The sequence below is a fragment of the Melopsittacus undulatus genome, chromosome 4 (genome assembly GCF_012275295.1).
Source record: "Melopsittacus undulatus isolate bMelUnd1 chromosome 4, bMelUnd1.mat.Z, whole genome shotgun sequence".
Classification (NCBI taxonomy): domain Eukaryota; kingdom Metazoa; phylum Chordata; class Aves; order Psittaciformes; family Psittaculidae; genus Melopsittacus; species Melopsittacus undulatus.
The window spans coordinates 73622706-73640561 of record NC_047530.1 but is presented as its reverse complement, the minus strand read 5'-3'; the positions used below and the strand labels follow the sequence as shown (position 1 = coordinate 73640561).

Sequence of the window (17856 nt, the reverse complement as noted above, 5' to 3'; positions counted from 1 at the left end):
GTGTGATAGCCAATTTAATAATTTTTCTGTATTATTCAAGATCACAGAAATGACGAAGGAGTCACTGCCTGGCCCCATGGAATGCATGTATCCTGCCTTAGTTGGCTGCAAAGCACCAGTGGATGTAATTTTACCTCAGATTACATCAAACATATGGTAAATGGATTGTTGCTTTTGAAGATGACAGTTTAATAGAAACAGAATGCTTACCATACCTACAAAGCCAAATATTCTGATGCAAAATGTGGTAACTTGGAGAAATCTTTTTGCCAGGTTTTTTTTAAAGGAGAGAGGTTATTTCCGTGGGGGAGAGACTTAACTGTTTTGGAATTATTCAAGTCATCTTTTTTGTAAGAATATGAAAAGCTCACGCCCAGAAACACCAGGAGCTTTCTCCACACGACAGAGCAGACTGATTTTAGTGATTATCTGCAGCAGAGCAGTTGGAGCTTTCTGTGTCCTGAAGGAGAAGCAAGATTTTGGAAAAACCCTACATTTCAAATGCAGAAAGGCTGGGTGCTCAGCTAGTTTGGGTTCCAATCTGAATTTTGGTAACTTATCATGACAAACTACAGACATGCAGTGGGAGCTGCTCAGAACAGCTGTGGCTAGTGTGTTCAGCTCCTTTGCTTTCCACTCCTGTTAAATGCGAGTTGGCTTTAGAATGATAGTCACTGATGGATGTAGGATAAACTGTAGAAGGGTGTGCTTCTGCAGCCAGAACATCATTTGCATCTTGTTTTTTCCTTCACTTATGTGCATGTGAACCAGCATTCATATAAGATTCCTTTCTGCCCCACCATGCCGGGCAGAAAGAGCTTGAATTCCAGATAATAATCATGTTTTCCTTCTCCCCTGCTGCAGTGCCAGAGGTTTGGGGCAGCTTATTCGAGCAAAGAACATTAAGACAGTGGGTGATCTGAGTACTTTGACAGCATCAGAAATCAAAACTCTTCCCATCCGCTCTCCGAAAATTTCCAATGTTAAAAGAGCTCTGAAAGGCTATCATGAGCAACAGGTAAAGTTTCATTTTAGTACCCAAAAAGCCAGTATTGGCCTAATGTACTGCTGACATCCATCATGAGGAATAATGGGCTTTTTCCCCAATTAGAAATAGCACTTTAAAAAGTTAACCTCTACCTGTCACAGTCACCTTGGAATTTAAGGTACAGAAGACCTGGCTACAATATTATTAACAGGAATAATGATTGTATTTGTTATGAGGTTAAAACATGCCCCACCATATAATCTTTGGGGTTTTTTTCCTTGAAAATGCATTTTTTGTTCTTTCCAAAAAATTCTTCAGGTAAAATCTCGAGGATTTGAGGAAATGGCAGTTCTTGAAGACACAGAAAAGGCCATGAATAACGTAGAAGATAAATCTCTTTCTGTAGATGAAGAAAAACTTGCAACAGGTACATATTGCCGGGGTTTTGCTTAGGATTGGGATGTTTTTGCTGTATTGCTGCTTTCATTCTCCTAATGGGAACACTTGATTTTTTTTTAACTATTACCTTAGATGGGTGTTTGAGGTAGCCACTTTATGACACACTGTGTCAATGGCTTTTTAAAGCCTGTTACATATTTTGAGGGAAGGATGCTGGTTTTCCCTGAATAAGTTTGCATAAGCATGAAAAGAACAAATTAGGCAGGGGTCTAAGTACCTAAGTTTCTGAATCCCAGCATGTTCTGTCCTGAGCTGTTTAATGGTGTAGTAACTGCTATGCTTCTGGGCATGCACAAAAACAAGCAAGATGAAGCAGAGGTAGTTCAGTGGTGCCTCATCTGGAGGGGGTGGAGGAGGAGAGGGTTAATTCCCTGGATACCCAGGTTGGATTTGGTTGCCTACCTTTTCATTTGAATTCTCCCATGCATTTTTGGAGTTTGGCCTGGTAGCTCAGAGGAACCCACATTTGTGGTTCCTACAAGATACCTGAAACATTTGTTTACCTAGAAAACAGAACTGATCAGTAACTTCTCAGCTGCCCAATTTCAGAGTTGACCCTTGGGATAACTCATCTGGCACTGGCAGTATCTGAATCAAATACTTTCATGTCTATCCTTAGTTTTATTGTACAAAGGGTAAAGCAAGGTAGCATGGAGTCCTGAGGGCTGCCTCTGTCAGAAGCTCTTGTGTGGGACAAATACCTTATAGACTGCTCGAATACCTTATTTAGTACAAAAGAAGCTGTAACATAACTGCCTAAGTTTAAATGCAGACAGGCAGACTGCCCTGCCCTGCTGTCCTTCCTTTTCAGATTTGATTGAGCCCATTGTTGTGAATACAAATGACCAGCCCCCAGCGGATCTGATGAGCCAGATTGATGCACTTGCTGCTCAGCTGAGCACTGAAGACCTTCACAGTTATTCAGGCAGCCAACTTTTTGAGATGCAAGAAAAACTTGTTGGCATGACAAACTGTATCATGAAGAATCTGCAGTCTCGCTGGAAGTCGCCACCCCATGAAAGTTCAGATTAGGTGCTTATCATTCCTAAATACGGAGTTTTTTGTTACAACAGTTTTGCCCAAACCCTTCTTCTCTTACTGATTAATTATTTCTTAAACTGTGTATTTTGTACTATAAAAGATTTTTTAACACCTATGTCAGAAAAATATGTTGGGGTTTTTTTTTCCTTTTTTATTTCCTTTTTTTGGGGGGTGGGGTTTTTGTTTTGTTTCGCTTTTAGGGTTTTTTGGGGTTTGTTTTTTCTTTGTTGTTGTTGTAATTTGCGGGATTGCTTATTCCCTATTATTGTATTGTATTGCTATGCATATTTCTTTCAGGTAGTGAAAGAAAACTCTACAAAGTTGTGCAATAGCAAAGACTGTGAAACCAAACCAACAGAGTAGTTATTTTTTCAAATCTGAAGTGTTCTTACTGCTGCAGACTCGTAGTACTTGGTAAGAGGTTGCTGGCTCCACTCACCTGCTGCCCCTGTTGGCTTCCTGTGAAGCTGTTGAAACCCTGACAGCAGCAATCTCTCAGCACACCATTCTGCATTGAGATAAGATGTGCTTAATTCCACAGCAGCAGTCCAGGAGCCTGGTATTTGACAGACAGGGGACATCTATTTTTTGCATGTATTTTTCTTATGAATCACACTAAGAAGCTGATAATGAAATGTGTCCTTACAGGCAAGAGACTTTGTAAAACTCTCAGGCTTTTCCCCATATTCTTTGTTTGCAGCAGTTCTCCTTCTGTAGAGAAGACTTTTTCCTTTGGAAATGGATAAATTTGACAAGATACCTTTGTATATTGTGTACAGACTTATAGCAAATGTTGGTTAATAATTTATGATGTCAAGTTTTAATTGTATGGAATGCATTGCTGCTTCTCAGAGACCTTCAGAGAGAGTTCTCGATTTTTACTCTGGAAATCTAATTTGTATATAGTGTTCTGTAGCTACCAAAATGAATGTTTATTGAAAGGAATTGCTGCACCTGGTTTTAGAACTTACACATTGGCGAATAAAAGAGCAGATAGTTCCCAAACTTGTTAATGGCATTGTGGGTTTGGGTTGTTGTTTTTTTCCCTTCGTTGTGTTTAGCCTTCCCTGAGCATTGCCTTGGATCCACAAACTGGGAGAGCTGAACTGCTGCCTTAAGGTAGGAGCAAGTCCTTGAGAACCTGTCAGTGTCTTGTCATCAGAACTCTCAATATTCTTTGCCCTGTTCATGCACCTGTTGAATACAGCAAATGGGACAAAGAGGTGCCTTGGGGCTGTGACATGAACAGCGCCAGAGATGAGTTGTCGGCAGTTTCTCTTGCTTTCTTGAAAATGTTATTTTGGTTCCAGCTCTGCCTCCTCAGGCTTGTTCAACTCTAGTGCCCAGTGCTCTGCACAGATAAGGATGTTCCTAATGTATCTTGAAAGGGTGTTAACAAACATCTTTGTTTAACTAACGGGCTCCCTTCAGTGCTGGCAATCCTGAATCCCACATCAAGGAAGAACCTTTCCTGTTCAAGCTGGCTGTGTAGGCCATGACATGCCATGAATTCCCTTTGAACTCTGAATTCCTCATAGTTCATGTTGCAGTTCCTTCTACTGCTGACCTGTTCTTAATCTTTAGTCTATCCTGGACACAGTATACAGTGATTTATTACTTCCTTCTTTCTTGGCAACCAGCCGGCACCAACTGCTTCAGTAGAGGAAGCCAATAACCATTGTGTTCAGGTGTGATATGATTTGCCTGGCTTCATCCAGAGACTCAGTCTCTTGTGGCTGTTGCATCCTTCACCACCTCATTGGCTTCTTTCCCTTAGTAGTTTTCTGAACAAAGCCAGTTTGCTGTGAGATTGATTCCCACTCTACAGCATGAGTGAATAAAGCATGCACACTGCAGAAATGTTAGCTTTATTTAGGCACTAATTTACAAGTAATAACAGCTTTTGACCCCAGAACAGATGCATGAAAATCACATGCACAAGAGCTCAGCAAGCAGGAGAGGCTTTCAGGTTGGGGTTTGGTTCCCCCCCTAACCCTAGATAAATGTGGGTTTGAGATACTAAGTTTAAATATTGTTTATGTGGAAAAGAAGTTAATAAATTCAAACATTTTAGAATAGCCCAAGAAAATTCTTTATAGAGAATGAATGAAGTACATGTGGAAGACTTTGGAGACACTGAGCTGGACTGTGTTCTGGCATAGTTAAATGCATAATGGTGTGTGGTGCTTGAAAGGTCCAGGCAATATTTTAGAAATGTAGCTGTTTTGGGGTTTTTTGGCATTGGAAAAAATACTTTTCTGAGCAATGCCCGGTACTGTGCTTACAGGTAATTTTCAAATATGTTTTGGAAGGATATTTCAGGAGTATTTTGCAGGTACTTTTTTCCCCCACACAGTTCATAAGGCACTATCAACATGGAAGACATTAAGGCACTTTGGAGAAAGCGTTACAAACCCTTTCCTAAGGCTCCCGTCTTGAGCAGAGCCAGCGTGCCCGTGCCATGCTGAGGCGCTTTATGGGAAGATATGGTTCGGTTTAGACAGCTTCTACATAGTTGGCTGGCAGCATGCCAGTCTTCCCTGTTCTCTGGACAGTGCCATACATCCAGCCTTCATCAATGGATTGTACGTTTACAATTGTGTCACCGTCTTTGAAGGAAACCTCATCAGAATCAGCTGCCATATAGTCATACATGGCCCGGTAGGTCTTCTGTCAGGTGTAAAAAAAGGAGGGGAAAAGGGGGCAAAAAAGGAGACATGTTTATAGCCCTGCTGTCAGCACTGATGAACGTTGTTGGTGAGAAAATGTAAAAGAAGGCTAAGGGCAAGTTATGCTTCAACTTATTTCAGTACTCTAACAGTATTTCTGATGGCAATATCTGTCTGGCATAAATCTCCTGTCTTCAGATCACAAAACATTTCTCAATAGCTAAATAAATACCTTAATTACCCAAGTCTCACAGTACCTTGGGTTACAGCCTGTGTTTTGGCAGCACTGAGGCTGAACATGTTTGTAGTGTATTTGAGCAGGTACTGGCTCCAGGTAGCTCCAGCCATAACTTTTTAAGTTGCCTCCCAGCAGATCTTGTGGGGAGACAATGCCATACCCACTGTCATATAGCTACTCCAAGATTCAATCTTGGGAGTAGGAAGAAGTGTTAGTTTAACATGTTCAAGAACAGGGGAGGGTCTATCCCACTCCAATAACTTTACACCTTCACTGGGGTTTGTACCAAGCTTCGGCCCAGTGAGTAGGCATGTGGCCAACTTGGTCTTGGATTAGCATGGCTAATCATGATGTGGAGAACACACCATCAGCTCCTGAAGACCAGCAGGGCTGTGTGCTTTTGGTAGGTACCTGTATGAACTTATGCAGTAAGCCGGGAATGTGTATCTTAATACAACCGAATAGTGTTACTTACCCCAGCAGTAGATGGGTGAGAGGGAACGGATGATACTGTTGTTTGCTGGGTAGCAACTGATGATGACCGTTGTTGCGGTAACTCTATGGTTTTAGCGTGCTTGTAGCCCACTACAAAAGGAAAATACATTTTGTATTGTTTATTACACAGTTGGCAATAAGGTCAGAGTTGTTCTGAATAAAGACCATGGGTGGGTCATTATCTGGATCAAATCTGAAACACAATTTTGCAGCTGTTAGTTGTTTCCATAGCTCAACATTTTGCAGGTGTACTTACATGCTTTTTCCTGGCTAAAGGAACTCAACATGAGGCCATGTCCAACATTTCCCCACCAGATGGCGTGGATACTACATGTCCCCATAGGATAGTAAGCGGCAAGTTTGTTCTCTTACCTGTTGTAGTGGCAAAGAGGCCCCCGCTGCTGTAGTAGGATAAATGTTGATCCACGCCATCTGAGGGTTCAGACTTCTCATCACCTCCACTGATGCTTAAGGCACTGGCAGAGCGGGAGTGCTCCCGGCTTCGGCGCTGGGCTTGGACTGCAAGGAGGAAGCAGGGGGAACAAATTTACATCTTCATTTTATGAGATGCATACATAAAAATACATGCAGGTATAAATATGTACATGCACACACACACACATAATACATAGGTTACTTTGTATATACACACATGCATATTCTGTAAAAATACCTAAAGCTCTTCACTGTTGTTGCCGAAGTTGTGCTTAGAGTAGAAAACAGACAAAGGCCCAAACACGCTAAGCAGGATTGGTTAGTGTATTTTACAAAGTTCATGGAAAAGAGTGTGTGAGTTAATCACAGTATTTTTAGGGTTACTCAGTGGTATTTGCCATTCTAAAAGTCTTCTATGGGCAACATGCTGAAGTTCTACTCAGAAAGGCACAATTACATCCCTGTTAATATTCAGAGTTCTTTTTTTTCTTTCTCCCAACTCCTTCCCTTTAGTGGCAGCTACTTCCAGAATTTTTATTTCAATTATCCCATGCTTTCCTTATCACAGTTGACAGAACTGAGCCATGCCCAAGACTGTGGTTTCTATTGTTCAGGATGCACTTCAAATAATTAGCAAGAAAGGAGCTTAAACAAACCATAAGGTAACTGAGGAACAGTATTTTTAGTTATTTAAAAAGGAAGCACACGTTACAGGTAAGCCACTGTATCATGCTATCTGTGGATCAAACACCCCTCTCCATGCCTGTGTTAGATCAACTTATATATAAGATTAACATATTTTTTGAGAAATAAGCTATATTAAGCAGCTAGCTGCATTTATAGAGCTAGCACATATATATGTGTACTGGTGAGGAGGAGCTATAGACAATTTCTCTGCTAATTAACATTAGTTCTCACAAGAACTATGTCCCTCTATAACATTTGAAAGCTTGTCTCTAAGCACACAACACTACACTTGTGTTCTTGCACAGGTGGAGTGTGAACCTGTACTTTAGTGTACTCAAGCTGTCAGCTTTACTGGCTGGATTTGCACAAGTACAAAACCTATTTTGCACAAACAGTACTGCAGCCTATGGAACAAACCAGAGATCATGTGTAAGCTTCTGGACTGAATATTGTCTTCTGCTGGGTCATAGTCAAAGACTGACCCGGGATTAGTGCGCCACACACGAAGACCTGCAAGAAAAAGGGCATCTTCTGAGGAGATGCTGTAGCTCAAGCAGCTTTCAGAACTTGAGCAGCACATCTGTCCCAAAGAGGAGTAAAAGTATATCAGAAAAGGGCAAGCAGTATATGTTATCATAAGTCTCAAACCTATAGCACAGATTAAGTAATAAATAAATTAAAACTAATCTACATCAGTGAGGTATTTCTCTAGTATGCATGGTGATGGAAATCAAAAACATAAGTAAGAGATGGAAATCCAACATTACATTATAAATTTGGCCAGAATGGGACAGGCAGATGACAGATGATTTACAGTTTCTATTTTGCAATGGTCTGATAAAAACTTTATCTCCAGCTAATAATAAGTTTGAATTGGTACAGCTGATCTTAAATGCTACAACTCATCCAGGTCAACTTGTGTTTTGTGTAAACGAAGTACCTGAATTGTTATAAAACCTAGGTTCTGCTTACCTGTGAGAGTCTCTTGATCCTGGTCCACACGCTTTCGCTCCATTTCCACTACTCGTCGTTGGATGCCCCTGTAGCTAATGTCACTGAAGTCCTGCATGTTCTTCTTCACACGTTCTGTAATGGGGTCGGTAACTACAGGTGTGAAACTACCTTTGCTTTTCTCAAACTCTTCATGGTATTTCACCTGCAATTTAAAATGAAGTGTCTGTTCTCTGTAGCTTAGATGAGTAGTTTTTATTTCTGCTCATCTCAGGTGAATTTCTAGTAAAGAGGTGCACTGGTGTTTAGAACTTTTGTTTTCCCCAGTCCAGGAACAATGAGAGAGCCTAACCCCAAACACCCCTCTCCTGCAGTCACTCTTTAGCACTTAATCTACTTGGGTAACTAGGCTTGATATATGTACATTGTGCTCAGGCTGCCAAACTCAGAATGTCTCAGAAACAAGGTTATGTGCTGAGTTAGAAATACACCTATAAATGGTCTTACTGTAGAGATGTTTTTCTGGGTCTCTCGCACACGCCGCATCTCAGGTGTATCCAGTACATATGCAGCTTTGCCTTGTACTTGTTTTCGGAAACTGTCTGAATAAAGAACCTGCCAAATGAGAAAAAGGAAGTGAGAACAAGGCACCAAACTACTTCTGCATCATGAGGAATGAGCTGTACTGAAGTAACCTCGCAAAGAAGGGGCAGGGGAAAGCAGCAGGATCTGTATTGGTGAATAACATTAGAATACAAAACAAAATTATTCTTCATAATTATATGAGTCATGGACAGCTCTGGCCTTGAAGCCAAATATTCGGGTTTTTTTTTAATTAAAAGAGCCTTGTCTTTTTAACTTTGTAAGAACAGGTAGAGGTAATAATGCAGTAATAGTGGTCCAGCTACTATTTTCATATATTTGACCTGCATCTCACTTACTTCAGTAAAGTTATCAGTATGGAACACACAACATAATTAGACCTGCATTTTTCACTGATACACCACAATTTTTACTAGGTTTGTAGGGTTTATTTTTTTTAGAGTTACAACAGTCACATCATACTTCTTTACACATCTGCAGATACTTTATTACAGACTTTATCAAGCCATGACAAAATTAAAGGCCATGGATGGAGCTTTGAGCAACAAGGTCTAGTGGAAGGTGTCTGTGCCCTGGCAGGGGATTGGAACTATATGAGCTTTAAGGTTCCTTCCAGTCCAAACCATCCTATGATCTTATGTATATAAACATTTACAATGGAGTATTTCAGGATTTGCCTCTGAAGTAACAGGTTAGTATAATACGGCCTAAAGGCCATTTCCAGATTTGTTATGTTTTAATACAGAACATCAGCAATCTGACATAGCATACTGTTATTGAAGAGCAATCATTTTATACGCCATGCAGTGTAAGACAGTAAAACCAGAACATATTTGCAAGACTTGAAAGTAACGTATGTTATTTGAAATTCAACTGTTGTTTGAAAATACCCTCCAAGCTAAAGCAGCTAATCACACAGAAAGCCTTGCTCAGCTGCTGTTGAAAGTAAAAAGCAAGCATTAAAGGATTTTATTTCAGTATGGTTATTTCATACTTCCAAACTAGGTATCTAGGTTGTTATATTAACATCTGCACTGTTAATCTGAGTAAGGATTTCAAGGATTGGAATGTTACTTTTAAAAATATTGTCATGTATTGACTGAATAGAACATACCGAGCTGATGTTTTCTTGATTACGTTTAGCCCTCTCCATCTCTGGAGTCATTGGTGTTGGAGTTCCTTTTGCCAGATGTTCCTTGTACAAAACCTACAGTGTACAAAAAGGTGTCCACAAATCAGACTGGAGTAAGTCATAGCTCATTCTGTAAATGGTGTTATTGATTAAAGCATACTCATCACTGCAGGGATAGAAAAGATCTTGGGAAATAAAGCATCTAAAAAAGTTACTTGCTAGAGCAAAAGGTAAAAACCAAAGGGAAAAATAGGCAAAAGTAAGGAAAACTGAGAAAATAAGGCTAAGTTAGAAGTGGAGGTTTTGTTCAGAGTGGTTATTTTTAATATAAGGTGGTTGTCTGTCTTCTTTCAATACCGAGCTAATGTGTTCTTGATTGCGTTTGACTCTCTCCATCTCTGGAGTAACCGGAGTGGGGGTTGCCTTCCCTAAGCCTTCTTTGTATACAACCTACAGAGCACAAAGTAACTCAAAGTCACAAATGTACAATTAAAAGCTGTAATGTTACTGGGTTTAGAGTAAACACCATCCATTATGACAGAAAAAAATAAAAGGGTCATAGGGAAAACGGTATTAAAAAGTTAATTGACAAAAAAATTGCTTAAATATTATAATTTTAAGAGGTGACTTTCTATGTTTGAGGGAAAAAAAAACTAGAGGGTTGGTTAAAACCAGACAGACTGAAGTTATTTAGAAAACAAGTTCTCTATTATATGCTTTTTTACATCTTTCAGACAATACCGAGCTAATGTGTTCTTGATTGCGTTTGACTCTCTCCATCTCTGGAGTCAGAGGGGTGGGGGTTGCTCTCCCCAAGTTTTCTTTGTACAACACCTGTGGGATACAGAAGATGTATCCAGTATCTTAATCCTGCACACACACACACCCCCAGTCAAAAGGATTTGAACACTAATTATTACTTTGTTATCAAATTTCAAAAAAGTCACAACTGATTATGATACACAGCACTGCACAAAAGGCAAACATCTACTGCTGTAAAGAAGGGTAAGAAAAATAAACTGTAAAAGGAAAGCTTGTTATTTTTTTGGTTAACAAAGACAGGCTCTATCCAGTTATAACTGTGGCAACGACCTGGGGAAGCTGCCCACAGACCTAGAGAACTAGTGAAGAAACGCTTTATCTGATGTTTTGCCTGTATTTGAAGCAATCTGACATTTTGGGAGGGAGTCCTGTTGTCACACTTACATTGGGCAGCCAAATACAGAAGGGTGTTGAGGATGGGTGTCTGGTATCGCTGCACCATTACACCTACATATCTTCCCCAACCAGGAGGCCACCTAAAAGCCCTTGCTGATAGGCCAACCGAAGCAGCCTTGTTCCTTTTGTGTCATTCTGTTCAAGGCATCCAAAGTTACATGTCAGAGCAATGCAGTCTCACGTGGCTCCGAGACATGGGGGTTTTAGGGTGGAGTATTGGTTTCCTGTTAGTCTGTGTTTGCTAAAGTCAAATATCCCTGAAAAGCCAATGAAAGCTCAAACACGGTGCATAGAGAGATCAACCTGAATATCTTCAACAAAGGCTGCTAAGCTTCTAATATTGCCTGGATAGAGCCCACAGGTACATAAATCGTGTTGCAGAAAAGGCCTAAATTTCTGGATCAAACTGTTAACACTAAAGTAATTTTGTTTTAGGAGAGGAGCAATTAAATGGCAGAAAGAAATATACCTATTTTTTAAATTAGAATCAATCTTCAGTACATAGTTAGCGTGTTACTTTATTAAGATATAAGCATGAAGATAGAAAAAGAAATATATCTATTTTAAGGTACCGAGCTAATGATTTCTTGGTTCCGTTTCACTCTCTCCATCTCTGGAGTGATTGGTGTTGGGGTCACTTTCCCCACATTTTCTTTGTACAAAACCTACAGGATACAAGGGAGTATCCAAATGTGACTTAAAAGATACCATCACCAAAAAAAATCCAAAACCACCCAAACCCAAAAACTAAAACAAGACAAAACCAACATACAACATGGCTTTTGAATCATTACACTTAGAAAGGGTTAGGCTTGGGGCATAATGCTTCTCCCAGGAGAAGCAATGGGAGCTTTGCCATTAAGCCACTTGGATGCAGAAGTGGACCCTGTGTGGAATCAACTCTGCCTACTTGTAGTAAGAAAGGGTTAAAAAAAATTGCACAGAGATTATATCCATAAAAAAAAAGAGGCAAACCTAGTTCTAGTAAAATCCTGCTTCAAACAGTGTTAAATGATTAAAAAGAAAGTATCCCTTGTTTGTAAGCACAGAAGGTAGGAGGTTTATGCTACATGACAGATTCGTCTTCTAAAGTTAGAAAGCACAGCTTGCTAAATGCTGCAGTTACAATGTTAAACACGTCATTCACATCCTTAGGAACTGGTTTCCTGATAAAAATACCGAGCTAATGATTTCTTGATTGCGTTTAACTCTCTCCATCTCGGGAGTGACAGGTGTTGGGGTTGCTTTCCCTATGTTCTCTTTATACAACACCTATGAGACATAAGAAAGGAGCCAAAGAAAGCAACAATAAATAAAAGCTATCCATAGAAAAAATTCAAGCCCAAGGCATTTTTTTCTGTATTTATTTTCTCAGGACCTATGTAGTGCATGTATTTTTAAAGAAGGTACTTAGCAGTATTTTGCTAGAGAAGCAGGGTTTGGCATACTGGCTTTTTAACATAAGATCACTCATATACATATGTAAGTATATATATACACACACTTGTATAAGTACTGCATAAATGAGACCACAAAAATACCATATGGAAGAGTTGAGGATTCTAGGAAAATGTAAATTACAAGTTTTCTTTTTAGAAGAATGTCAGCACTGCAGAGAAAATGAGTGGAGTTTAAGTGATTTTAGGATTAGAACACAACATTAAAATCACTCTTGGAAAACAATAAGAACTCTTAACAAGTTAAAGTCACCACTATAAACCACACAAGATGTGAGTAAGAAGTAATCACTTCTGTAAGCTGCTTTAGAGCTACAACTGACATTATTTTGGAGTTAGCATTACAGCATCCATTTATTGAAACTGTTAAAATGTTCTTTTAAAGAGAGTTAAAGGGAACTTTTTTTTTCTTAATGAAGTACCGAGCTACAGATTTCTTGATTGCGTTTGACCCTCTCCATCTCTGGAGTGATGGGAGTGGGGATCCCAGTCCCCAAGCTCTCTTTGTACAACACCTGTGTAGCAACAAGAAGCATCCAAGAACATAATCACAACTCAATAATAATTACATCCAACATGAAATCAAATAGTTGAATCTGTGGTAGCTCAGTCTGCTCTAACACGCTCCAAAGCTACCCCTGAAAGCAATGAAGGCTGGATTGCACCTTGAGGGTCTGGAGGCAAAAAGATCTATGGTTTTATCCTAGCAGATATCACAAATCCAACACAAAAGCCTCTAGCATCAAACACATTTCATGGCGGAGGACGGCTTTCAACCACCACTGAAACCTGCCAGAAAGTCAGACAACCCCCCTTCTGTCTATAACAGCATTAAAAAAGGAAAATTATGGGATTTAAGAACACAGACAAACAAAAAAACCTCACATTTATATGGGAATATATGGGAAAATAAAGTTGGAACAGGGAGCAAAATGGTTAAAAAATATTTAGGATAATGTAAATAATCACATATATGAAGAAGTGGTAAGTCAGTAACATTGGAAAATATAGTATAGGGAAGAAGAAAGGATGTTTTATGAGTTGATTAAATGGAAGTAAGGAGTGGAATTGTTCATTTTTAATATATGTTAAAAAGTTCCATTTAAGTGGAGTTAAAGGGAATACTACTTTTCCTCCACAAAATACCGAGCTAATGTGTTCTTGATTGCGTTTGACTCTCTCAAGCTCAGGAGTGACAGGTATTGGGGTTCCTGTCCCCAGATCCTCTTTGTACAACACCTGTGGGGTAACACGGCTGTATTAAAAAACAAAAAGAGGAACAAGCAAACGACAATAACACACAGCTTGTGAGAAAACCAACTGAATGTTTTTCAAAGTTGCTCCTAGCCAAAGCTTGGAATAAAAGAGAAAAATTAAAGTGCTTTTCAACACTATGCAGCTAAATGCTAACACTCTGCAATGCTTTTTGGCTGGAAGCTTGAATATGTTCTCTCTTTGCTTCTCAGGATCTATATAGAAAAACTGTCTGTGTAACAGCAGACCAGTAAAGACCTTCTGAAGGCAGAAATTATCAAATGCAACACAAAAGGAACAAATAAATCAATTCTCTTTCATTTACTCATTCCATAAACATCACAGCAGGTGACACTAGCATGTGTATTAGAGCACGGTTATACTGAGGTAACAGCCATGGATTTGTATTGGGCACAGAACTATTTAGTTCTCATATAGAAAGTAAGTAAAATCAGGGGAAAAGAACCAAAACAGCATCACACGAAACAAAAGTAAGGATTGTTGTGATTAAGAAAAGGAAAAGAGCATATTTTTTAAGAAGAAAAGAATTATAATCAGACTGAAACGTAGAACTAAAAGTTATTAAGAGGATGTAATAAAAACGAGGAACAAGAAAGATGTAAGTAACAATTATGGAGGAAAAAAAGATCTCAAAGGGACCAGGATATTATTTTTGGTGTAAGTTGATTATAGGAGAATGAAAATTTTTTTTGTGTGTGTGTGTGTGTGTTAAAAGTATTTTTAAATAGATTAAAAGGGAATTTTCTGCTTTTCAAATTAAAAAATACCGAGCTAATGTGTTCTTGATTGCGTTTGACTCTTTCAATCTCAGGAGTGACAGGTGTTGGGGTTCCTGTCCCCAGATCCTCTTTGTACAACACCTGTGGGGCAACATGGCTGTATTAAAAAAAGAAAAAGAAACAAACAAACCACAGTACCACTCTGTTTGCTGAGAGAACACGCAGAACATGAGAGATGCTTTTCTGAGATGCCCAGAATAAATACAGGGATTAAAAAAATCCATAAAAATAATAAACTAGTTTAAAACTCTGAAGACAGAGTTACACACTGATACATCAGTATGACTTCTACTAGAATGCTAGAATACCTTCCTGACTGAAGTGCTTCTCAAGGTGGATATGTAAAACTGGTAATTAGAAGACTGAAGTATAATATAGATTATAATGAAGTATATTATTATCTCTTTCCCAGCAGTGAGGTAAAACTTTTCCTGACTGTACTTGAGCCATTGGAGAATCAGGTCGTAGTGCGCCTTCATAAAAGCTTTTCTGTACACACACGCACCCACCCCTCAACAAAGAGTCATCCATTCCCTGAGTGAAACAGTACTTGTCATCCAGAGCTCATCATCAAAAAATTTAGCTTGCTTACTACAGGAAGGATACAGAGACATGATCATAATAAAGGTATATGTGTGAAAATAGTACCTTAGAAATCATAATTGCTACTGCTTTCCTATCATACGCAACACTTTTCTCCCCCAGACAAACAGGCTAATGTTACTAATTCATTTTTTTTCACCCTGAAAACCTGTGCTTCCAACATATCTAGAGCGGTTTACAGCAGCTGAAGATTTGGGCCACTCTCTCTGTATAACAACATGAAAGACTCCAGAAAAGAAGGCAGCATCAAATACAATGCAGAAGGAATAAAGACATCAATTCCATTTCATTTACCCATTCCATAAGCATCAGTGCAGGTTACACTGGCATGTATCAGAGCACTGTTATCCTGAGGTCATGTCCACAGATTTGTATCAGGCAATAAATAGTTTAGTTTTTATATGCAGTAAAACCAGGGTGGGGAAAAACTCAACAACCAAGGATTGAAGTGATTAACAAAAGGAAAAGCAGGTATTAAAGAGAAATAAATATGTTCAGAGTAAAAAGGAAGATGGAAAAATGGAATCTAAAAGTTATTAGTAAGATGATCCAATCAAAACAAAGTAACAACTACAAAGGAAAAAAAATGTCAAAACATGGGGAACAGGGTATTCTTTCTTGTGTAAATTGATTACAGTGAAATACAAGAGGGGTTGGGGTTTTTTTGTGTTAAAATTATTTGCAAATAGATTAAAAGGGAAAATGTTGCTTTTCAAATTAAAAAAATACCAAGCTAAAGTTCTCTTGATTGCGTTTGACTCTTTCAATCTCAGGAGTGACAGGTGTTGGGGTTCCTGTCCCCACATCCTCTTTGTACAACACCTGCAGGATAACATGGGAGTTCAAATAAAGTTAAGTCCAGAAAGTCCCAACTGCACCTGATGGAGGTAACACTAATCATTTTTATGCCAACTAAATATCCCAGAAAGCAGGAAAAATTAGGAAGTATAAACCAGTTAACAAGAACAGTAAATTTAGAGGAAGTCTTCTCATAACCAGAAACACTGGCTCCTAATCCTTAGATATGCTTCCGCAGAATAAGAAGCATTAGAGGAATAGAATTAAGCAAATAAAAAACCCAGTGTTCTTTTAAAAATGAAAATACCTTAAGCTTCAAAAAAAAAGTTTTAAAAATTAAAGGACATGAAGCATTAAGTGTTATAATAAAAATATTTTTAAAAATAAGTATATAAAATACAATGACTAAAATATCTAACAGCAGAAAGGGGATGTTTCTATGTTTATAGGTTAATTGGAGGAAACAGAAAATTCACAAGTGTTAAACAGTTACAGGGAACTTCTTTTTCTTAAATGATGAAAAAGATACCGAGCTAAAGTTTTCTTGGTTGCGTTTGACCCTTTCCATCTCAGGAGTGACAGGTACTGGGGTTCCAATGCCCAGTCCCTCTTTGTACAACACCTGTGCCACAACAGGGAGTAGTAAAAAATAAAACAACAACAACAACAACAACAACAAAAAAACATGGAAAGGAAAGGAAAGGGAAAGGAAAGGAAAGGAAAGGAAAGGAAAGGAAAGGAAAGGAAAGGAAAGGAAAGGAAAGGAAAGGAAAGGAAAGGAAAGGAAAGGAAAGGAAAGGAAAGGAAAGGAAAGGAAAGGAAAGGAAAGGAAAGGAAAGGAAAGGAAAGGAAAGGAAAGGAAAGGAAAGGAAAGGAAAGGAAAGGAAAGGAAAGGAAAGGAAAGGAAAGGAAAGGAAAGGAAAGGAAAGGAAAGGAAAGGAAAGGAAAGGAAAGGAAAGGAAAGGAAAGGAAAGGAAAGGAAAGGAAAGGAAAGGAAAGGAAAGGAAAGGAAAGGAAAGGAAAGAGGAGGACAGAGAGAGAAGACAAGTAGTTTAACATAGTGAAATTTCAAAATATGAAAACTAGAGCTTTGTCAGCCCTGTTCAAAAGCCAGCAAAAAAACCTCTATGAAAATAATCTGCTATTACTGTAAAGTTTGTCATCTCACCTGAGGGCACACAAATAACACCAGCAAGAACTGCAGGAGTGTTCTGTTACCTGAAAACTCACTTGCAAAGGAGTTTTCTTATTCAAACAAAAGATGTGGCATAAGCAGCTCTGCCTCTAAGACTTCTAAATAAGCCCATCAGCATAACAGAGAGCTGCCATGACCTAAGAGACAATTAATGTAGCAAAACATATAACAACAGTGGCTTGTCTGAACTCTCCTATTAATTTCAAGTCAGGACTGAATTTCCTATCTGTCATGACTGAATTGGGTCACAGTGAGTCAAATTGACTTGCAAGTCACTCTAATTGAAACAGAAATATAGAACAAAATAATGGCATAATGGTAATTTGATTGGAATGTGTTAGGAGTAGAAACAGTCTGGATAGAATTCATGATTACAGTATTTTTTTCTTATATATGCAACTTTAGTCTTCTTTTTTTCATACCGCAGTGATATGATGATGCCACCCAGGTTTTCTTACAAAGACCTGTAGGATACTTAAAGCACCTACCCCAGCAAAACCAGGAAAAGAGACAGCACACGCAAGTTATATTAGGTTGCTTTGCTTCAGGAAGGGTTAAGAGTTCATTTTTCATTTGCAGTGCAACCAGTGTGAGGAGCCTGAAGACTGTTAGAAGAATTGACTTTGTTATTGAAGAGGAGAATGATATCACTCAGACTATTACTATTTCACTGGGAAGAAAGATAAGGTACTGCTTAACTGCTTTAAGTAAGCAAGGTTAAGATCTCACAGCTGGTACAATGTAATGATCATTAAGTTAGATTGAGTGAAAAAAAAAATAAGGATACTGACAGAGGTTTAGTGATTTGATTAAAAAAAGGGTTGTTCAAAGTT

The 17856-nt window shown here is 38.7% G+C and overlaps 2 protein-coding genes across 2 annotated transcripts in view; one reads left to right on the top strand and one right to left on the bottom strand.

Annotated features, from left to right (window-relative positions):
- Positions 1 to 3501, top strand: part of RIF1 (replication timing regulatory factor 1) — a 34738-nt gene extending 31237 nt beyond the window's left edge. The window contains exons 32-35 of the mRNA XM_005153741.3: positions 41 to 156; positions 865 to 1018; positions 1307 to 1415; positions 2259 to 3501. Coding sequence (XP_005153798.2) covers positions 41 to 156; positions 865 to 1018; positions 1307 to 1415; positions 2259 to 2479 — 600 coding nt within the window. The 3' untranslated portion in view covers positions 2480 to 3501. The remainder of the gene's footprint in view (positions 1 to 40; positions 157 to 864; positions 1019 to 1306; positions 1416 to 2258) is intronic.
- A 1483-nt stretch (positions 3502 to 4984) lies between these two features.
- NEB (nebulin) overlaps positions 4985 to 17856 on the bottom strand; it is a 121293-nt gene continuing 108421 nt past the window's right edge. Inside the window, exons 124-134 of the mRNA XM_034061660.1 lie at positions 16358 to 16450; positions 13520 to 13612; positions 12096 to 12188; positions 10440 to 10532; positions 9681 to 9773; positions 8471 to 8578; positions 7985 to 8168; positions 7430 to 7522; positions 6263 to 6409; positions 5871 to 5980; positions 4985 to 5158 (exon numbers count right to left, since the gene is read on the bottom strand). Coding sequence (XP_033917551.1) covers positions 4985 to 5158; positions 5871 to 5980; positions 6263 to 6409; positions 7430 to 7522; positions 7985 to 8168; positions 8471 to 8578; positions 9681 to 9773; positions 10440 to 10532; positions 12096 to 12188; positions 13520 to 13612; positions 16358 to 16450 — 1281 coding nt within the window. The remainder of the gene's footprint in view (positions 5159 to 5870; positions 5981 to 6262; positions 6410 to 7429; positions 7523 to 7984; positions 8169 to 8470; positions 8579 to 9680; positions 9774 to 10439; positions 10533 to 12095; positions 12189 to 13519; positions 13613 to 16357; positions 16451 to 17856) is intronic.